The following is a 23569-nucleotide window of genomic DNA, read 5'->3' as shown; positions in this document are numbered from 1 at the left end:
GATTTCTTGTTGTGAAAGTAGCATCATTCTACAGCATGTGACAAAGCACCTTTACTGAAAAGGGGTCATTGAGTGAACCACATGGTTACTTCAGGCATTTCAGGTGATCTGATGAGGAGGCCAGAGTGAGCTGGAGTGGTTAGGAGGGCTTCCCTGGAGGAAGCAGGACTCCTCTGTCCTTGAAGGATGAGATGCGTGTAAGCAGGGAGAGAAGAGGCAGGAGCACCTCCAGGGGACACTTGAGATGATGCAAGAGAGGCTAATTTGAAGGAGTCGAATGTAGGGCCAAGCAGGGCAGTGAAGTAGCAAACAAGAAAGACAGTGGTCTTCTGGTCCCCTAGGAGCCATCCAAAGCCATCCGAGGTGTCCGGCGGATGCAGGGAAGGGTTGGGAGGCAGTAGCCCCTGGGAGGGTTCCTCAGGGCTGGTTACAAACCGAATCGCTGTGGTGAAAGCAATTACATCCCACCTGTGCTCTAGGCTGACATCAGGCATTTTGCCATTTCCTGCCGGCCCCTCACTCTCCCGCCTCTGTGACTTTGCGCAGTTCTACCAACCTAGGAGCCCTTCCATCCAACCTCAGCCCAGCTTAAAGGCTACCTTATCCCAAAGCCTTTCCTGTCACCACCCTCAACTCCCAAAGTGTAATCCAGGTTTTCTTTCTGCAGGTTCCCTCTTGGATCCTCTACTGTGTAGTTTATATAGTAATTATCTGTGCAAATGTCTGTTGTCCCCAATAGAATGTGATCCCTGAGGCCAAGACTCAGATCTGATTCATTGCTTCTCCGTTGCTTAACACTGGAGCCAGCCCACAGTACGGGAGAGTTTGCCACACGCCTGAGTGTAGCCACTGTCCACGCTAACCATGGGAAGAAGTGATGTGTTTGCTGCCTCCTACCAACCTCCCTCCCCCACTTACCAATCAGGAGAGAGAGCAGGATGTGAGGGAGCAGGGAGTTCGTCCTCCCATGGGGGTTGGGGGGGGCTGTGGAGCCAGGAGCTGTGTGTGGATATGCGTGTGCGTGTGTGTGTGTGTGCGCACGCGAGCACGTGGATATGCGTGCATGGGTGCTGGGAGCTCTCTCTAGGTTGTCAGTCAAGGAGGGCTCCTCCCAGAGCCTGGCAGTTGGCAACACTAGTTGTGTCACTAGCTTTGTCAGCCATCCCCCACCCCAAGCTTCATTCTAGTCACATGGTCCCATGATGGGTCAGCAGGCATCGGCCCGGAGGCTGACGGGAGATGTAGTCAATAGCTCCAAAGCCGACCCTGTTTGGCCCGGAGCCCAGGAGGGGCTGGGGCTCAGCAGAAATCAGTCTAATCCTCTGTCACATGCTGCCCCCAAAGGTCCTGTTCATTTCTGTTAACCTGCAGTTGACATTCAGGTTGATTAGATGCTTCCCTTCCTCATACTGCTCCCAAAGGCTGTGAGGGGCCAGGAGAGAAGGCGGAGCAGCCGTTTGAAAAGAGATTGGGTGTTGAAAAGTTCAACAAAGAAGAAAGGGGCCAGAAAGGCGCTGGCACTCACCAAGCACCTACAGGCTCCGGCTCTACCCGATATTTCATCCCTTCCTCCCGGCAGGCCTAGTTATCCCTTCTCCAGCCCACAGACGAGGAACCTAGTGCTCTGGCCCTGAGGTGGCTTGCCCCAGGGTGAGTGGCTGGGAAGAAGCAGAGGAGCGGGGACTTGAACCCAGTTTGCGGACGGCCACCCTCTCGCCACAGAGTCCCGTTGCCTTTAGAGCGTCTAGAGGTGGCACCCCAAACTTCTCCAGCACCTTTTCCTCCCGAAGCTTCGCGGCCCAAACCCTCATCCCCCTACATGTCCAATCCTCTCGCAAACAGAGGATTTTTGTGCCAAATTTCCGCCAACTGGCCTGTCTGGCCTGTGGTCAGATCACCCTCATTCCACCTGCCGCGTTCCCACCAGCGTTTACCACAGTTGAGTCACTTAGTCCTACAGGTGACTATCTGCCTAACATCTGCCTCTGCCACCAGACTCTAAGCTCCACAAGGGTGGGGGGGTTATCTTTTTCTCTGCTCTCTCCACATGGTTCATTCACTCAACAGATATTTGTTGAGCACCTACCATGTGACAGCTGCTGTGCTAAGTGTTTTAATATAATCGTGAAAAAAATAATAAAGACAAAAATCCCTGCCCTTTGGAGCTTACCTTCTAGTGTAGAAAGAGAGACAATCAGCAAATCTTAGCGTGGACTGTGTCTCAGAAGGTAACGAGCACGATGGACAGAAATAAAGTTGGGGAGGATAATAGAGAGAGTAGGGATGCAATTTTATGTAGGGAGGTCAGGAAAGGCCTGGAAGGAAGTGAGGGAGGGAGGCATTTGGATATACCGGGGAAGGGCCTTCCTGGCAGTGGGAACAGCGAGGGCAAAAGCGCTGAGGTGGGAGGGTCCCTGGTGTTTTCCAGGAACAGCAAGGAGGGCCAGCGTGGCTGGAGCAGAGTGGGCGAAGGGCGGGGCATGAGAGCCATGCAGAAGCCGCCTTCCCTTTGATTTGGAGAGTGATCTGATTCAGGTTTTAAAAGCACCACGCTGGCTACTGTGGTAAGAATCGGTAGTTTCTGATGCACGTCAGGGATTTAATAGATATTTTTGAATGAATGAGTAGAGTGAAAGAAAGGAATATTGCTGTTGAGGGGAGAAGCTGGAGACGCAAACCCAGAGGACAGTTCTAACCTTGACACTCAGTGATTCTGAGTCCAGTTATGAGGCAGTGAAAGGCAAGAGACTTCTGCTGAGCTGAGTGTGAAGCTTCTCCCTGCCAGCCTACCTTAGTAGATGTCCTGGGAGGTCAGAACACCTTGTCGTGGGAGGTGTGCAAATCAAGGTGGATGGCCTCAGGAGAACCTGAGAGCTGCAGCTTTCCAGTGACTAGGGACACTGTGCTCCCACCTCCGCATCTCCCCTCCCCTCCCGTCCTTTAGCTCAGATGTCGCTAGTGGGTGCAGCAAGATTCCGCTCTCTCCTCCTTGAGGACCTCCATCGGACCCTCAGGGATGTCAGGCCCTCTGGCATTTGGTCCACCTCCCTTAGGCAGTACCAATGACAAGGAGATGCAGGGAGCAGACCTGTGAGGAAACACTGCTGCGGAGCATTTGGAGCCGTATTTGCTGGGGCCAGGAGGCTGTCCAGGGTGGCAGGCTCTCTGTGGGCAGAGTCCTGGATTCCAGGGAGCCAAGGCCAAGGCAGGCCAGGAATTCCTTGCCTTAATTTTTGCCTCTAATTCCTCCCAGAAATGAGGCATGTCAGTCCTCAAATTCTTGGGTTTTTACGAGGCGATTATGGTGATCACTGTAAATCTCCCGTGTGTTGTTTTCAAAGGGGCAATTAAGTGGAGGAACCAGGCACCATTTTCATTTCTCATTAAGTGATTAGAGTTTGTTTGGCAAATCCCAACATCTGTGGCCAGAGGCAGGCTCTGCCGAGCTTGACTTGGGCAGTGCATGGCCTCCACACACTGTAAGCGTCCAGCACTTCCCTTCTGCCCCAGCGTCTCCTAACGTGACGGAGTTGGAAGGAATCCTTTCAGTGTGCAGATAAGGAACCTGAGGCACAGAACGGGGAACTAACCCACTAATACCGCACCACTAGCAAGCTCTAGGGCCAGGTTCTGCCTCCCAGCGGGGGACTCCAGGCAGTACACCATGCTTCCTACCTAAAGGAGTTTTCAATAAACTTGTTCCCACTGAGGCAGCTTCGCTTCTGGAAGGAGCAGTGAAGGTTCCGTCTTTAGCATGGGGTCATTTTCCCACCTGACTGTTCTTCCCCCTAGAACCACCACCACATCAACAAAGTAGAGCCGACGCTGTTGGTTGACCAAACGACAGCGATTCCCAGCCTCCTATTCCTTTGCCTACCTCCCACTGAAGAGGCTGTACCCAGCCTGTCTAGTGGTTAGGAGAGGCTGTGGGACCCAGTTCTGGCCAATGAGAATACGGGGGATTCTGCTGGGTGACTTCTGGGTAAGATATTCCTCCCCCTGAAAGTCACTCAAGCAGAAAGACTTTGGTCTGTACTTACTTCCTTACCTCTGTTTCTAGATGTGGTTGTTTGTAATGATGCTCGGAGCTGAGGAGGCCATCTTGTAACTTGAGGCTACAGGCGAGAGGAAGAAAGCCAACTGTTCCAGTCATCTTTTACTATGTAACAAATTACCTCCCCAAATTCAGTATCTTAAAACAACAATTAAGTATCATCTTTCACCATTCTGTAGGTTGCCTGGGCTCAACTAGATGGTTCTCACTTGAGGTCTCTTGTGAGGTTACAATCTGGTGGAGGCTCGGGCAGGAGTCATCTGCAGGCTCACCTGGTCTGGATGTCCTGGATGGCTCACTCACATAGCTGACGGTTGATGCTGGATGTCCAGTGAGAGCTCAGCCAGGGCTCTTGACCAGGACACCTGCACATGGCCCCTTCATGTGGCTTGGGTGACCCCAGCATGGCTGCTGGTTTCCTAGGGCAAGTGTTTCAAACAGTAAGCATTTTAAGAGGCCCAGACAGATGCTGCAAGACTTATGACCTAACCTTGAAAGTTCAAAATGTCATTTCTACCACATTATATTGGTTAAGCTAGTCACTATGGCCAGCCCAGATTCAAGGGGAAGAGAATTAGATTCTACCTTTTTTTTTTTTAATTTTATTGAAGTATAGTTGATTGGCAATGTTGTGTTAATTTCTGCTGTACAGCAAAGTGACACAGTTATATATATATATACATTCTCTTTCATATTCTTTTCCATTATGGTTTGTCACAGGATATGAATATAGTTCCCCGTGCTATACAGTAGAACCTTGTTTATCCATCCTATACATGCTAGTTTGCATCTGCTAATCCCAAACTCCCAATCCTTCCCTCCCCCACTCCCCCTTCCCTTTGGCAACCACAAGTCTGTTCTCTGTAAGTCTGTTTCTGTTTTGTAGATATGTTCATTTGTGTCATAGTTTAGATTCCACATATAAATGATATCATATGGCATTTGTCTTTCTCTGCTTGACTTACTTCGCTTAGTACGATAATCTCTAGGTCCATCCATGTTGCTGCAAGTGGCATTATTTCACTCTTCTTTGGCTGAGTAATACTCCATTGTATATATATATACCACGTCTTCTTTATCCATGACTCCACCTCTTAACGAAGGCATGGCAAGGTCACATTGCAGAAGAGCAAGTGGCATGGGAGATATTGCTGCCTCCATCTTTGGAAAATGTAATCTACCACACCTACACCCTGAGGACGATGATGTGGAAGATGGAAAGGGTCATGGTCCTTGTTACCTATGAGCCACCACACAGTCTCTGGACTTAAGTATGCAAATAATGTTCTAAAGGCTTAAGCCAGAGTGAGTTGGATTTTCTGTCAAAGTCCAGGCCCGGAGGCAGGGGTTGTAGTGCAGAGAAGCAGCAGCCGATCTCCAGCCACAGTTGGGCCGTCTCAGTCCTCTGGTGGAGTCACATTTGTACTATTATCACCAGTGAGTAACATGGGAGCGTTTTAGGGCCTCGAGGCATAGAAGACCCGCACTCACACTTGAGGTAGAACTTCCCTAAACTAAGCCCTAGAACTGAGATCCCACCATTCACTCTTCATTTGTTAGGTCTGAACCAATGGGGACTGTGTTCTCTGAAGTTCTCACCCTCTGACAGGCACCCTCAGAGTAAAGGAGTTTACGGTCCTTTCCTGAGGAGGAGAGAGACTTGATAGGTGAGGAAGAGGTGCCTGGGGCCAGGAGAGGAGAGAGTGTGCACAGGAGACACACTTGGAAGACCTCACAACTGGGCCAGTGCTGTAATTAGAGGGATAATAAGGAAGAGCTTGGGCTGACATGTCCTTGAGGATGATAAACTGACTCTTGTTTTATGCCCCTTTTGCTTGAGAGACTTCTATTGATAAAATGACTATTAGGGAATACAAAGGATGCAAACCACAACAATAAAGATAATGGGTGAGGTAACCTCAGTAGACAAGCTATTACAACAGAACAATAGAAAGCAGGTGGAGGAGTGGTAACTGATGCAGGAGGGCAGAGAAAGTCTTAGGACAGAGTGTGCGGAGAGGAAGATACAGCCAAGGAAGAAGGCAGCCTGTCTTGGCAGAACCAGCAAGACACAGAGCTTAAAACAGGGGATTAATTAAAAATCGACATTGGACAGTCTCTCCCCAACGCCAGGCACAGAGCACCAAGAGGTCAGGGTCTACTCTCCAGGGGGAGATCAGGGGGGCTTCTGGAGCAACCTATTGTCCCCAGATGAAAGACCTTCATGTTCTGGTATCGGGGTGGGAGTAGGGGAAGCAAGTCCTCTACTATAGATTGACTGACTGCCCAGTCAACCTGAGGCATGCACACTAGTTAATCAGCAAGCTCTTTGGTTCTTCATTTGTAAATATGAATGGACATCCAAGGATTGCCAAACATCTGAGGAAAGCCACCAAACTGAAAGAGTAAGACAAACAAATAAAATGACCCCAAAGGAAATGGAAATAATGCAAGGACCAGAAAAGAACTTAAAAAAAAATGAAAAAAGTTTTACACTCAATAGAATCCTTATAGAGATTCAAGGAGACAGTGTATCCATAAAATAAAAACTAGCTGGTATGAAGAAAAAAGAAACAACCAGAGAACGAGAGAGAGCTCTTGAAAATTTAAATATATATTTCAAATTTTAGTAGGTTTCAATGTTTTCAAGTTCAGGAAATTTCTCAGAGAGTGAAATAAAAAGATAAGAAGGTAGAAAATATGAGACATAAAGGATCAATACACGAAGTTAAAAATCTAAATGGGAATTCTAGCAAAAACAGATAAAAATGGAGAAATTTATATTTAAAAGTTACCTAAGAAAATTTCCCTTGAACAAAGTTCACAAAGTCTCCATATTAAAAGAGCTCCATATGTGCACCCAAAAATGAATGAAAAAATGACCTGCCCTTGGGTACCATATCCTGACTTTTTTAATACAGGGAGATAAAGAGGAGATCTAAAAGCTTTCAGATGGGAGAAAGATAAAAATAAAGAAGAAAAGGTCATAAAGGAATGGTAATCAGAGTGACTTCAGAATTCTCAGCAGCAACACAGGATGCTATAAGTTAGTAGAGAAATGCTTCAAAGTGCTGAGGGAACACAGTCGTATGAACCATCAACTATACAGATATAGTAAAGACATAGGAAGACACGCCAGGAGTGAGAATATTTACATCCTATGCATTCTTCCTCAGGTGGTTACTTGGAGGGTGTGGGTGTGCTCTAGACAAACATGGACATAAATCATGAAAGTCGGAAACATGTTTCAAAAAAGGGTGGACCCCACACAGAAAGCTGTGAAAGGAAGTTAAAGTGATGGATTTCCAGCAGGCTTGGACACTAGCTGATCACATTACAGCATGAGAATAGAGGGACTTGGAAGGAAGTCTCTGGTGAGAGAGGAAGACTGGATAAAAGCGAGACTGGATAAATATGAGGGAGAGATAAAGGCAGTTAGGAATTTGAGGAAAAGAAAAAGTGGTGCAAGTAAGAATATGCAATCTAGGAATCCCCAGATCGGCAATGAACAATGATAACACAATTACATGAGAAACAGTTTACTAGTTTCTAAGTTTTCAGATGCATCTATAAACAAAGCATAAAAGATTCGCTTGACCAGCTGGTGACAGAAGAAGTCAGGGGTTTGAAGCATGGGGAAGATTCTGTCTGCCTTTCTTGACTGGAAAATGGAGGGGGCACATGGAAAGGATGCGAGCACAGCCTCTAGTGCCAAGAGTACCCCATGACCAACAGTCACCAAGGAAACAGGAATCTCAGTCCTACAACCGCAAGGAATTGACTTCAGCCAACAGTATGGAAGCTTGGAAGTGGATTCTTTCCTGAGCCTCCAGATGATACCTTGATTTCAGCTTTGTGATACTGTGAGCAGAGAACCCAGACTTCTGACCTACAAAACTGAGGTAACAAGTGGGTGTTGTTCAAAGTCACCAAGTTTGTGATGATGTGTTAGGCAGCAATAGAAAACTAAAACACCTGGCATGCCCTTCCCCTCCCTGCTGCCCCCAAACTCTTACTTGATTTATGTCATATGAGGTGTTTTAGACTAGTGGCTAAGCTCTCAGGCTGCAGATAGGCAGACACGGGTTAGAGCTAGAATTTCACCTCTGAGGATGAGCAGTCACACACACAGTAAACATTCAGTACGCAGAACTATAACGATTGTTCTTATTCATTTCCAGTCTCAGTTCAGCTCTCACTCCCTCTGTAAATGTCTCCCTGACTCCCCACCTCACTCCTCTGGAAAGTTCATCACACTCTCCCCTGCACTTTGTACTTACTGTACTATTGCATGCTTCATGCTGTACTGGTTAAACGCCCTCACTAGACTAATTTGTTGAAGGGCAGAGATCTTGTCTGTTCGGAGCCTGCCACAGCCCCTGTCATGAAGGAGCTCTGAGAATGTTTATGGAGAAGGAACACAGAGGAACTTTCTAGACCCAGTGAGGAGGGCTGTTCAGGAAGGGGTGATTTCTCTGTTACTAGGGTAGCTACCTGTCAGGGATGCTGAAAGGGGTTGACTTCTGCTTTGCTGTGTATTAAAGCTTGGATTTGTTTCATAAAAGCACATAAAAAGCCGGGAGGCAGGTACTAGAGGGTGAGAGACCTCTCGGGCTGGGGTCAGTGGACGAGGCAGAGTCAGGTGTTGAGCTGGACATTAACTCATCTATTCAATTATTTTAACACACATTGTTAACTGTGGCAGTCCTGCACAGGGAGATGCTGAAGCAGACTTTGAAAAATAGGTGGGATTTTCACAGCTGCTCCTGGGAGAGAAGCTTTGGTGGAGGCTACATTATGATCAAGACCTGACAGATCCACTTCTCCAAAGAGCCGTCTGAGGACTGAGCAGGGGGCTCTGAAGTGTATGTTCAGCTGGGAGGGAGGAGGGATGGAGACCTGTGCTTGTTTCAGTGGTTTGAGACAGGGACAAGGTGAGAATGAATACGGTGGGTCCTAGAAGGTTGGAGCTGGGAGCAAGGAGCCTCTCAGCTCTGTTCAGGGATCCGGAACAGGAAGACGCAAGCTTGTGGGTACAAAAACAATTGACGGGCTGACAGAACCAGCAAAAAAGAGGATGCAGTATGGATCCTGGGTGCCCCTTGGTGGCCACACCGAATAACTACACCCGATACCACCCAGGCACAGCCAGTGCCCAGCTGAGTACTTTACTTACCTCTGGACTGGGAAGACCCACTCACCCACCTAGGAGGACCGCTTGTTGCACTGGTGTCTGGGGTTGTGTGTCTGTGTGCTTTTGTGTCTGCGCACTTGCGCTGCCCAACTGCGTAGGGGTATACATGTACATGAGTGCATGCATGTGCATTTGTCTTCGTGTGTATATGCACTGGTGCCTGTGACTGGGCACATGTGTTCGAGTTGTATGTCCACGTATGTACTAGGTGCTCGTACCCAAGCACGCATTTGTGTGCACTGGTACCAGGATGTGAATCTGTGTATTTGTATGTATGTGTATCTGTCGCTCCTTTGCTTGTGTCTGAGTGCATGTGTATTAATGCAACTTTTGGGGCCTTGGCTTTCTTTTCTGTCACACATTGAAATAGTTAAGCTCCATAATCTTATTGTTTGTTTAAAGTTTGCTCTTGGATGCAGGCCTGTTCCAGAATAACTAGCAGATGCGAAAAGCATCCATTATGTATTTTTGCAATTAGCCGAAAACCCAGAAACTTTTTCATAAATAACAGACACAATTCTGTGGGTTGCTTATTGCTGGGAGCCGCCTCCTCTCCCCGGCTCTCCTGAGCCGGCCCCGGGCCCAGCCCCAACCAGGCCAAGCCAAGGAGGGTTTGCACACTGTCCCCAGTGAGATGGAAAAACCATTAAGAGTTCAGAATAGAACTCAAGGGACAGCTTACAGTGAGGAGGAGAAAGAGAAGAATAAAGAGGAGGGGTGAGAGGAGGCAAAGTGCAGCTTCCAAAATCTGAAAAGACTCTGTCACACTGGCTCATCCAGCCTAGCAGTTACCCAGCGTTCTGGTCTAGACCCAGCTAAACAGACACAGGACAAATCCACATTCTTTTACTTGTCTTTAAGGTCCGTCCATTGTATTTCTCCACCTTATCTTTGCATACTCCCATCTCCCATTGTTTGGAACATGGTCTCCCCTATGCCTCACGCATTCTCACTGCCATCCTTTTGCTAGTGCTGTTTCCCTCTCCTGGAATACACTTCTCCTCTTCTCCAATGCCAACCAGGCACCTCTTGACCACCAACAGCATTACCATCAGCAAACTTCTTTGAGTACCTATCCGAGGCACTGGGGAGAGGACCTGGGAAGCAGAAAGAAAAGCTTAGGGAAACTTCTCAGTATTTGAGTTACGTGAAGGCACAGACTCTCATCACGTTCCTCAGTCTCTCCTCCCTGCTACTATGGACAGAGAGCTGTTCTGTGTCCTGGGTTTCAGGAGGGACCAGAGAATGTGGCTGGGCTGCCAGGTGGACTTCAGACTGAGACTACAACTTGAACAGGATGGTCTGTGAAAGAAAGAATCGCTGGGCTAGAAGACACTAAAGCATCCTGCTGAGTAGAGTCCTAGGCTCTGCTTCCTCCAGTGATCGGGAGCTCATCAATTGATCAATTGATCAATTGATCAAGCAGATCAATTCACTGTTGGTCAGCTCTGACTTTCAAAGGTCTTCCTTATGTTGCTTCTGCTGCCCTTGCTCTGCCCTCAAGCCCACACTGAACACAGCTACTCCATCTTTCTTCAGAAGTCTAGAGAAAGTGACAGTGGCCCCCTGGGCTCGCCTTACCTTTCAAGACAGTGGCAGCTACTAAGAGAGATAAAGGCAGCTCTCCTATGTCAAGCTGGTGGCCATTTGACAACTTCCTTAGTGGGGGAACACTTGTGATCTTCTCGAAGTACTTCTCCTGCCTCAACCCATGAGCTTCAGGGATGGCAGGCTAGGCAACTGCTTGAGCTGTGAGCTTCCATTAAGGTTGTTATCAATTTGTCAATTCATCATGCACTGAGTACCTACACTATGCTAGGAACCGTGGAAACAAAGACCAAGAACACATAGTCCCTTGCCCGTAAAGATGCAAGGCTGGGAGTTTCCAATACTGCCTCTGGCCACTCTGTTTAGTACAGTGGTTCTCGAAGTATCAATATCAGCATCACCTGGAACTTTAAAAGAAATGCAAATTCTTGGACCATACCCCAGATCTACTGAACCAGAAACTCTGGGTGTGGGCCCAGCAATCTGGGTCTAAGAAGCCCTGCAAATGATTCTCATACACTTGAAAGTCTGAGAACCACTGGTTTAGATTCACCTGGGGAGCCTTTAAAATTAAATCAGAATTTCTGGGGTGGAGCCTGAGGCATTGGCTTTTAAAAAATGGCTTAAAAGACACTGACTAAAAGTTCAGCACACTGAATGCAATCCATTGAAAAGTACTGGTTCCGAAGCATCACAAGATATTACTTTGCCTTCCCAAATCCTCGTTAGTAACGACAGAGGTAAAAGCATAGTGGTGCTAAGGAATGGGAGCTGGGTTCTAGGCCTAGTTCTGCTTCTATGTGGGTGGGTTTGCTAGTGCTGTTTCCCTCTCCTGGAATACACTTCTCCTCTTCTCCAATGCCAACCAGGCACCTCTTGACCACCGACAGCATTCCCATCAGCAAACTTCTTTGAGTACCTATCGCAGGCACTGGGGAGGGGACCCAGGAAGCAGAAAGAAAGCTTAGGGAAACTTCTCAGTATTTGAGTTCTTATGTGAAGGCACAGACTCTCATCACGTTCCTCAGTCTCTCTTCCCTGCTACATCAATAGCCAATAAAATGTATTAATAATAAAACCTATTAAGAATATACTCTGTGCCAAGTCAGTAAGAGAATAAAAAAATACAACTAAGACCTCTTAGAAACTTCTTTCCCAAAGACTCCATTAATCAAGAACTACAATGCATATTTGTTTTCTTTTTGTTGTTGTTGTTTTTTTTTTTTTGCGGTACGCGGGCCTCTCACTGTTGTGGCCTCTCCCATTGCGGAGCACAGGCTCTGGATGTGCAGGCTCAGCGGCCATGGCTCACGGGCCCAGCCGCTCCACGGCATGTGGGATCTTCCCGGACTGGGGCATGAACCCGTGTCCCCTGCATCGGCAGGCGGACTCTCAACCACTGCACCACCAGGGAAGCCCTACAATGCATATTTATTGAGTGACTACTATGTGCAGGTAATAGGAAACAGAGATGAACAAGACAGACAACATTTTTGCTCTCCTGGCACTTATAATCTAGCAGAGATCAACAGGAAGTAAACAAAGAAACTTCACAAATTATGCATATGTGCAATAGAGAAAGAAATGTGGGTAATGGGCTAGAGACGGAGGAAGTCTGGTGGGGTATTAGAGGTCACACTTCAAAACTGGGCTTAATTACAGGTAGGCATGGACTACCAGAAAGACAGGAGGCAGATGTGGTAAGGCCCAGAGGTCTGGGCTCTGCTTCCAGACGCACAACTACTAGCTGTAAAGATTGTGGGGCAACTGACTTGGGCTCCTTGGACCTCAGTTTAATCACCCATGAAACAGGTCGGTAAGAGAATCATCGCAGCCTGCCTTGCTGGGAAAACAAAATGAGATCAGAGGTAAAAAAGTTTGCCAGCATTAAAAGCACTCTACAGAAACACAATACAGTTAAGAAACCAAAGGTTGTACACTGTTGTATTCCTCACAAACCTGCATCAAACATATTTTGAAGGAGCGGCCAATTTTTTTGTAATGTCATCATTTTAGTGCTATTGTCATCTCCTGTAACTAACCCTCTGATCTCAGTCACAAGGGGTAGCATCTCTGAAATTTGGCTTGCTAACGTGACCAGTTAGCTCAATTAAGATGGCAGATCCTTGCATGAATGTGATTATAGACTGTACTAATGCCTCCTATATGCACCTATTATTTCAGCAACTGGCCATAATCTGTGTATTGTCATATAAAACAATGATTTAGCTGATGACTGTAAATTAAATAGCTCCTTTCCTAAGTCAAATACACAACCTAAACTCAGAAATATCCATGAAATTACTCAAACCACAGGATAAAGATAGAGGGTGTTAAGGACATCACCTTAACACCTGAAATCCATTATGTATGAAGCAGAACTGGGCTCAACCAGCTCTTGCTTCTCTACACAAATGATTTTATTCTCCCTACCCTCATCCCATCCCATCCCCTAAATTTCTGAATCTTCCATTAGTACACACTACCAGCAGCAGCCTCAAGTCAGCAGTTACCTTCTTTCCCTAAATAGCACTTATCCAGACCTAAGTAAAGGCCCTAAATAGAGGAAGGAACACAGATACAGTCTCTGCTCAGTCACGTTTGATATTGGATATGACACAGACATTGTGACACAGAATTTGACACTAGGTGTTTGTTTTTTTGTTTTTACTTTTTGGCCCACCATGCAGCATGTGGAATCTTAAGTTCCAAGACCTGGCATTGAACTTGTACCCCCTGCAGTGGAAGCGCGGATTCTTAACCGCTGGACCGCTGGGGAAGTTCCAACACCAGAGGAGTTTTGATGCTGCTGTTTTAACTTGGTCATTTTGATGTGGGAATATTGACTCAATCGAAAAGTTAGCCATGAAACTTTAGCATTTTTTCCCCTTAAATAATGTAAATAATGTGTTCATCTTGACCACCATCCCAGTTGAGGATAGGATGACAGTTGTGCCTTTTGCGCACATTACCTGATAACTTAAAAGAGGTTGGGACTTCCCTGGTGGTCCAGTGGTAAAGAATCTGCCTTACAATGCAGGGGACATGGGTTTGATCCCTGGTCAGGGAACTAAGATCCCACATGCCACAGGGCAACTAAGCCCATGTGCCACAACTACTGAGCCCGCGCGCCTCAACTAGAGAGCCTGCGTGCCACAGACTACAGAGCCCACGCGCCCTGGAGCCTGCGCACCACAACTAGGAGAAAACCCGCATGCCACATCTAGAGAGAAGCCCGCGCACTGCAACGAAGAGCCCACGAGCCGCAAGAAAAGACCCCACATGCCACAACTAAGACCTGACGCAGCCAAAACTAAATAGTAGAATAAAAAGAAAACAAAACAGAGGTTTACGTTTTGACAAAGCCACTTTGATGCAGCCTCGCAGTGCTCATAGGTACTCTGGCCAAGTTCTGGCAGCTGCTTTGGAGCCACTTATAAAAATGCTTCTTTATAAAACTAATAAACAATCTAGGGTGAGCCACGTACAAGAGCTTTGTGCTTTTCAGTACTAACTGCTGGACCGATTCAACATCTTTCCCCTCTGGCTCAGGAAGCCCTTGGAGCCAGGTGGCTGTGAGACAGCCAGTTCCACCCGCAGTCCTCAAAGGGCTGCAAGTATTTACCAACTAGCAGGGAAACTTATCCAATTCAGGAGTTTTCTTGGAAGTCCATCCTGAGTCCACTGTAGCAATTTTTTCCCCTTAATTTCATAGACACTGCCACCGAAAGTACATTTCTTCCAGGGAGCCTTCTAAAGGGAACTATATGTGTGTTCCCGAAGTTCACATACGTGGCTTTTTAAAAATTTTACATTCTCTTTTTAAGTGTGGTTACTCAACCAAACAAGAATACATCTGCTATTCTGTAGTACGCTGCCTAACTGCTTGATTTCACTGTGTGGAAGACAGCTCTTAATATTTCTTAGGGTTATCTACCATTAGGGTTGGGATGCAGTAACCCACCTCTGCAGATGCTTTTCCTCTGGTTGGCTAGGGCATCAAAGACCAGTGCTAAGAAGTTGCATAAAGTTACTTCAACATGTATCACAAAATAAAAAAAACAATTTTCTGTGGCTGCAAGAACTTCACCACCTAGAGAAATGCTGATTAATTACCTCTGTCTCACTGAACAGTACAAAATAATTAAGCCCGCTTCTCTTATGCCTGAGTCTTAGAAGGACAAAGTCATGAAACAAAAGCCTCTTTGAAGAATGAATGGGATGGCAGAGATCCCACAGGAGTCTGAGCCCTGGTGATAAGCCTGGAGCTGGTATGGCTGACATAGGGCATAGGGTGGTAGCCAGAAATTCAACTTAGTCCTTCAGCTCTCCCCAGAACAGGAAAGATGATGACCTGCAGAATTTAGCTAAAGTCCAGAATTAACATCACAATCAAAATAACCACACCCCTTCAAAGGAAAGCAGACTTGAATCCAAGAGAGTACTTACACTGAAGTCAGAGATGAAGAAATAAAGGGATAAGTGATTAGGACCATTTTTACCTTTTCCTTTGGTACACAATATATGAACTTCCTTCCTTTCATTTAAAAAAAATTGCTTAGAATAAAGGAGTACTTAATTAAGCTGAAGTATGCAAGAAGGCTAGGGAGAATTGCAATAAGCTATATAAAAATGACTGAAGTTAGCCAACAGAAGACATCTGAAGGTCTGTCCACGTCAGAGTGTTAGTTTTAGATAGAAAACTCTTGGAAGGCAGAGTATGTGTTTATAGCACTGTGGCTTGTGCAATTAGTATATGTCTGCAGATGAAGGACCAAACCTCCAGGGAAAAGATGCTGACCTTGTCTGGCCAAAACTGTCAACCACTATTATCTCCAGGGACCACTGGAATGTCAGGCAACCACTTAAATTACATGGACAAAGCTACAAGGCCACAGAAAACCCCGCATCCTGATACACATTGCCTGCTGCCAATTTCCCCCTCAAAGAGACAAGCAATTAATGCTGCAGGCCAGTAATGAATTGGGCTACTTGTGCCTCAATCTGGATTACTTCTTGAAGGAACAGGATAAAGTCATGCTTTCTGCTTAATTCAAGACGCATCAACATCACACACAGAGCGGAAAATTCTCTTGGATCCTGAACTCTGCTTTTGCCCTGTGAGGACCCACATGTTAAATATGATACTTCTGGATCTTCGGTACGCTTGAGAGAACAGAAATCTGAACCAGCAAACAGCAAAGCCCACAGCACAGAATTTATTGGGATTACTCACTAAATATTGATAACTCATACACATCCAACATCATCGAATAAAAATAATGTTAGTCAATTTTTTAAAAACAGCAAGCCTTCCATTGGGGTCTTTAAAGTCAAAAACTCACTGATGACTGTATCTTTAATAAATGAAATGACCAAAACTAGTGAAGTCAGATGTAACTCAATCAACTCCTAAACTCAATATTGCCAACATGTTTTTCTACTTAAAAAGCAAACAAAAAGGAAAGCCTCGTAATTTAGCAATTACTATGTTTCTGGGTTTTTGCTCTCAAATGCCACAGAAAGATATGTGATGAAAGGAAGCAAAGCACCTAGTCTCAGCAGTCTTCTTAAAAACCTTAAGTTTGCTTTCACAATATAAATATAAATATTTAGATCCCCATCCAATGGATTTCTTCACTTATGTGAGCAGGAATGTTCTCAAAATCTTAGTCTTTACTCTTGCTTCATACTACAGCTGTTTGATTGAACTACCACTACCAGTAAAATCCCTCAGTATTGGCTAGATTAAATCACTAGATAAGAATTCATTACAATCTCTTCCAAGAAACCAAGATAATCTTAACACAGATTTTAGTGGCTAATATGTTACAGTACTTATGGATACTTTGTTTTCTATGGCAAGTATGTTGAAAATTCATCACTAATAAGTGAATTTCATAACACACACAGAAATAAATAAATCTATTACAATTTAAGAACATCCATAAATTGTCCTCACTATTCCCAATGATTTAAATATAAAATGTAATTATACAAAATCAAAATTCCTTGCCCAGTTTAACCCTGTATACCAAACAGTATAAGTGCTGAAAATGAGAAAAATTTTAATAAATCTCACATTAAGAACCTTGGATACCACTTTGCATTAGTGATGGCGGAAAAAGGTAAGGAGAAAAATTTTCCAGAGATTTTTAAAGGAAGAATGAATGTAAGAGAAAATTCCTTTGGACTCTATACTTTTTTAAGAATTCTGTACCTTTTAATACTTCAACATGATGCCAAGAAAAGAATTCACTGAATAAAAGTAGCCAGGAAGGGAATCAAACATTTGTAAGATAAATTTATTATTTTTCTGACCAAAGTGCAATTTTTAAATCTTCTTAAACAACTACGAAAAAAAGTATTCAAGAAAATAAAATACAAATGGGAAATTTAACCATTAGATTTCTTCTGCTTTGTACTAACCCTATGCTTAGTCTAGAAAACAAACAAAAAAAGCTTTGAAGTTTTACTAAAACGCTAACCAAATCATTTTACCATAAATCTACTAAGTACATGCATTTCAAGGTTCCACTACTAGGAATTTTGTTAAGATCAGTTTAATCATTAATAACATTATATAATAGAGCAAAAGGAACACATGTCATTAGATGTGATCCTTGCCCCTTACCCTCAGATTTATGTCAGAATAAAACTGACAATTCCACCAGGCTCTGAAACCCCAGTGCCCCCATCCCAACCCCTGGAAGCAAAGACTATGCCCTGCAAACAACTCTGTACAAACTGTAGTAAAACAAAGCTTAAGTTTTCTTACCTTTCTATAGGAAATGGTCAGCTATTTGATAAATACTAAAATACTTCTAGGAATTCATTTCATGACTTTGTTTACCAAACACACTGTCCAAGAACTCACTACACAAAAAGTTCCTTAGAATTTGGTCCATAAATTCACTTAACAGGTTGGAAATTTAAATCCTGCAAGAGAAAGAAGACGTGGGGAATCCCTAATCCAAACATGTTGTAATTACTTAAGGGATATACGCACATACTAAAAAGTCTTGCTCACAGGAGGCACAAACTATAAAAGGGATATTCTTTTTGAATAAAAACAAAGAACTAGCTAACACCCTTCTTTGTTTTGTGAGCACCATAGCTAAGATGAAGTTAGACTCGAATTCACTGTCTACTCCTGTGACCAAAAAAAAAAAGATGAAGATAAAAAATTTAATTTGTCTTACTACATACTTTCCAGCCATTAATTGAGATGTAATTATGAAAGATTAAAATTGCCTTAAAAAGGGGTTGTGATAGCAGCTATCAAAGCAATATTCAAGCCTGATTTCAAGGATGCTTTCAGGTTTAGAGTTAGCCTTCTTTGTCAAAAATCTTCACAACTTCATCAAAAACCTGTAAAGGAAAAGGATAATAATAATAATTTAAAAGGCAAATATTGTTAAAACACCATATGGCTAAGTTCCTGTTAAAAGTCAATTTTACATGAATTTTCAAAATGGATTATTAAAAAAAACACATTATAATTTCTTAGTTTCATCTATTTTACTTTAGACAGTAGTACAATACCGTAAATAATTATGAACGTGTTGCTTCAATATAAAATTATGAACATGTTGCTTCAATTTTACTAGTGCTTTTAGGACAAAACAAACTTCTTGATAGGCTACCAATATTATAAAAAGTAAAAGTAAACTGAAGTGGCTTATCTTCCTAGTTCTGATTCTAAAACACTAAGTCTTCTGTATTACCTCACCTCTACAGGAAGGGACCGTGGATAAAAAACCAAAAATGACTACATGCTAAAAAAAGGTCCAGGGGAAGATGATTCAGGGAATCAGGGAAAGATGAGGTGAATTTAAGAGACACTAGTAGCGGCTGGGCACTGAGAGTCCACAAACCACAGTACAGAGACCCAAGATTCATGAAGGAAGAGGCAAGCATTGGGTCGTGGAAACCCTGTACCTCTGGAGCTACATGCTCTGTGATGGAAGAGATGAAAGAAACCGGGGGCTCTTCAGCTAGATGATTTGCTATTCATGTTACAGATTTTTAAAAAATGATCATGGTCCAAATCACAGTTCTGAAAATGCCAATTTTCCAGTGCTTGAGAAAAGAGGTTTGGAATTAATACACCACCCACTTTTTACAAAGAACAAGTCTGAAATTGTAAAACCCATTTTAGACTCTATTCAAAAAGAAGTACACCTGAAACTAACACAATATTGTAAATTGATAAAATATACATACTTTAATTTAAAAAAAGAAGAAAAAGCCTAGCTTTTCATTCAGTCTCCAGTGTTTTGAAAAGCAAACTAATCTGTCATGGTATTTCTTTTTCTCCTGCATATTGCTCCCCTCCCTGCCCCAAATCACACTGTTACTTTACTATTAGGCAGGCTAGGGATACTCACTTCATCAACAGATTTAGAAGCATCTATTTTCTTGACTTTCCCCATTTCTTCATATAAGTCAATAATTGGCTTTGTTGACTGAAGATAGGTTTGAATTCTGCAACAGAAGCAAATATTGCGAAGTTCTAAGCATACTTCTCTCCCCTGTTTAGGACAGATCGGGGGACAATACAGAATAAAACCCAGTTGGCTCCCTCCCTTATCAGCTTTTTAGACAAGCCATTCTACATATTTAAGCATGACATTTTCTTTTTCTGGTCCAAAATGGGGCACGTGTTTAATCTGTTACTCAAGTTCCAAACTGAGACGTGGTGGCAATGTGTAAAAACTGCAAAGTACCTCTTTTCCAAGCTCTCTCTGTTGTCATCACTTCTACCACTACTCTTTCCCCTCTCAAGACATCGTTCAATACAGATCTAAAAAGAGAAATATATAAAAAGTTATTTTTAAAAAGATATGAATTTGCCAGTCTTTTAAACCTGAAAAGAGAAGAAAGTTCGAAGAGATTACCAACAAAACCCTGCATTAAACCCAATGTGTTTAATTCATTAATCAACATGCAAAGTTGAAACATGTGGTTCAATTTATATAAACTAGGTTAAATAAGTACAGAGCATAATAAGAATTCATTCATGACTCAGTTTTTCCTGTGTATTTTTTTTCAAACCGCAATAAAGAGATGATCTCTATGTGTATGGTTCCATCTATTATTAACTTATTAGGTATGAATTACATGCGTCAAACTTTGTTCCATTTTTGCTTACTTTTTGATAATTCCATAAATATCCAAATATTTAAGAGTTAACATATTTGCATTTGAATAAAGCATCCCTTGTTAATCGTGAATAAACATTCCTTAGTTATAAAGCTGTGGTAACATTCTAAAATTAACTCTGAAGAATAAGTGAAAACATATTTTTGGGGGTTGGAAAAAGAGAGTTACATTTTAAAACAACTCAAAGGCTGCAGCAAGTCTCTCCACCACAGGCACATTTGCAATTCAACCTAAGAATAGTCAACTTCCTTCAAGGCAGTACTGCTGATTCTTATTCTTTCAGGCCGTTGGCATTAATTTAATAAAGTTTATATTACAGCTGTCATACAGAGTCAGGCCTTTTAATTAAATGATTCCGGGAAAAAAAAAAAGATACCGAGAAATTCATTTAGTTATTCGAAAGTATGTCTGGGTATGTTATTAGAAGTACCAGAAAGAAAAAGACTGCTTTCCTGCTTTTTTTTCATTTCACTCTTAGAAGACAAATCAGGCTATCATACATGTTTCTTTAAAGTAGAAAGTTTTCCCAACTTCCCAGAAATGTGTGTTTCTTTTCCAGCAAACGACATCCTAAGGCAAGATACTCTCTGATAATAGTGCCTACTCAAGAAGTAACAATGCAGCTTCATTACCTAACATGGTATGAGTCAATTCTTAACGCAAAACACAAATTCTTGTTATTTTGAAAATAAAGCAAGTTTTAGGCCCACAATATTGCTGATGCCAAATAGCTTAAGACAGTGCTGTTCTGTGCATCCAACTTACCAATTCAAAAAATACTGCTGTCAATATAAAATGTAAATATAAGTGAAACAAATCACTTTCTTTTTCTCTAATAGTTGACCATCAGCTGTTTAAAGCCCATATAGGCAGATAAAGATTTTCATTACCTCATTATTACAGTCAAAAAACAAAACGAAAGATACATCAGCCTTCCCATCCATGGTCTTGTTCCAACCTTGAAGGTTGTCTTGATTTCTTGGAAACCCATCAATCAAGAATTTATTCTTCTGAGCATTGGCCGCCATCGTCTGATCCATTTCCTAATGAAAAAGGGAAGATTTAAGTTCAACACTACATTAATGCAATTTCTTAAGCAGAGTGGTAGCTATATGGGTGTGTTTTATTATTCTTCTTTAAATCATAAGCATGGAGGGTGCATAGGAAAAAAAAGACTTCAAGGAAATAACATGTTTGCCTCAAACTGGTAGAGTTATGGTTATGTATCCCCCATTTTATACACATACACACACAATTTTTTTCTGTAGTTTTAAAATTTTCTACAGTTAAGCATATATTATTTTCACGAAGTTATAAACAGCAAAAAGAGAAAAATAAGCATTAACCAGTATCTTTGCTCCAGTCAATAGAGACCCTTATCTTGCCTTCCCTTTCCTCGTCCCAGGTCATTTTGCTATGGTAGGAAGTATGCTGCTTCTATAGGTACTCAGATTCTCTGCAATAATTCAAGTCCAACTGCAAAAAGCTTTGGATATATAAAGAGATTGCTAGCATTAATTATTAGTGTAGGAGTCAATACTCTTTTTTTTTTTTTTTAAACTGAAGCTAATTTAAACCTAAATGCCACTGGCCACACCAAAACACAGGTAGCAAAGGAAACAATACATTCAGAAAGACAGCAAGAATTGCACATTTCACCATCCTCTTCCAAAGTCTGAATTTAGGTAGAATGTGGAAATATGTGACTGGGAGATGCAGATCTCGAATCTCCAAATCCTTACCGCTATCAATCACCATGAGGTAAGCACAGATGCATGCCTTCAACAAACTCCAGAGGAGCCTCTACTCTAAAGCAAACCGACATCCAGTTCCCTCAGTGCTCAAACTTTCCTGGTTCCTCAAGAAGAACAATGGCTGTCAGGACCCCTAATTCCTTTATCTGAGGGTTGGCTTTAACCCAGCATCTAGCTTCTCCAATATCCACAAAATTTCAGAATGCTTTTGGACTCCTGCTATAGCATTTCTATCACAATTATGGTAGTAGAAGATATCTGAAGGGGTACATCAATATTCTACTCACTCAACATACACTCATTCAAGGCCTACCATCAGGGAACATGAAGAGCAAGGTCATGGCCCCTGGCGGGCTCACAGTCCAGTGCGTAACAAATATGTGTAAGTAAACGTGCTAAGTTCTATACTGAGGTATGCAAGGATGCTGTGATAAAACGAAGAAGCAAGCACAAACTACCTGGGAAACTGCCAGGAAGAGCTTTACCAAAGAGGTGGCAGAGGAGCTGAATTCTGAATAATGAAATGGCAGGCAGACAGGGATCAAGGTACTCCAGATGGTGTCAACTGGATGTTAAAGGCTCAGAAATGAAGAAGCATAACAGCTTTGATGAATCTGAAATAAGCTGGTAGAGGTGAACCTTAGGATGCGTGTAGAGAGTGGAAGGAGAAATGACTAGAAAGTAGGTAGGGCCAAAATTAATGAAGAACTTGTTATACCACACTAAGGATTTGGTTTTTATTCTGCAAGCAATACAGGATCACTGAGAAATTTTAAGTAATAGAAGAACATGCTCCCATCACCTTTAGAAAAAAAAATCACTGACTGTACCATGAAGGATGGATTAGAAGGGGACAAAGATGGATTAAAGGCAAAAGACTAATGATAAGGCTCTAGTGATGGTCCAAATAAGAAAAAAAGAGGATCTTGGGACTTCTCTGGTGGTGCAGTGGTTAAGGATCCACCTGCCAATGCAGGGGACACGGGTTCGATCCCCAGTCCAGGAAGATCTCACATACCGCGGAGCAACTAAGCCCATGCACTGCAACTACTGAGCCTGCGAGCCACAACTACTGAAGCCTGCATGCCTAGAGCCTGTGCTCCACAACAAGGGCACGGGCTTGCAATGGGAAGCCCGCACACCACAACGAAGAGCAGCCCCTGCTCGACACAACTAGAGAAAGTCCGCTCACAGCAACGAGGAGTCAATGCAGCCAAAATATAAATAAGTAAAAAATGAAAAATATATTTCAGTGATTGATCTCCCAACATAATGTCTGCATTCTTCCCAATATTATTTAAAAAAAAAAAAGACAAAAAGAGGGTCTGAACTAAGATGATAGTACTAATAGAGGAGAAAAAAACTATCAATAAATGAGGATAAAGAGAAAGATAATTGAAAGGATCTTCTCACTGAGTAGATTTGGGAAATTGAGGAAGAGGTGGAAAATATAGGATGGCTCCCAGATTTCTGGCTTGGGCAGCTCGGTAGACGGTAGAACCATTAACCAGGATAGGAAATAAAGGGTGATCACATTTTAGATGATACAGTCAGACTCGGACATGTTGATTTTGAGATACTTGTGAGACATTCAGATGGATGCCTAATAGTTAGTTAGAAATATAGGTCTGGGGAATTCCCTGGCAGTCCAGTGGTTAGGACTCTGTGCTTCCACTGCTGGTGGTGCAGGTTCGATCCTTGGTCAGGGAACCAAGATCCTCCAAGAGGCAGAGTGCAGCCAAAAAAAAAAAAAAAAAAGAAATATAGGTCTGGAGTTCAGAAAAAGAGATTTGTGCTAGAGTTATACATAGATTCTGGGATCATTAGCACAGTGTAAACCTTGGACATGGCTAA

The 23569-nt window shown here is 43.2% G+C and overlaps 2 protein-coding genes across 4 annotated transcripts in view; one reads left to right on the top strand and one right to left on the bottom strand.

The window, feature by feature from the left end:
* STIL (STIL centriolar assembly protein) overlaps nt 1–23569 on the top strand; it is a 143659-nt gene that overhangs the window by 30135 nt on the left and 89955 nt on the right. The window lies entirely within an intron of this gene.
* CMPK1 (cytidine/uridine monophosphate kinase 1) overlaps nt 14202–23569 on the bottom strand; it is a 36524-nt gene continuing 27156 nt past the window's right edge. Inside the window, exons 3-6 of the mRNA XM_079913328.1 lie at nt 20852–21004; nt 19526–19602; nt 19187–19283; nt 14202–18167 (exon numbers count right to left, since the gene is read on the bottom strand). Coding sequence (XP_079769454.1) covers nt 18126–18167; nt 19187–19283; nt 19526–19602; nt 20852–21004 — 369 coding nt within the window. The 3' untranslated portion in view covers nt 14202–18125. The remainder of the gene's footprint in view (nt 18168–19186; nt 19284–19525; nt 19603–20851; nt 21005–23569) is intronic.

This window comes from Stenella coeruleoalba (genome assembly GCF_951394435.1).
Source record: "Stenella coeruleoalba genome assembly, chromosome: 1".
Lineage (NCBI taxonomy): Eukaryota > Metazoa > Chordata > Mammalia > Artiodactyla > Delphinidae > Stenella > Stenella coeruleoalba.
The sequence above is the reverse complement of the archived record's forward strand: the minus strand, read 5'-3'. Positions and strand labels throughout refer to the sequence as shown.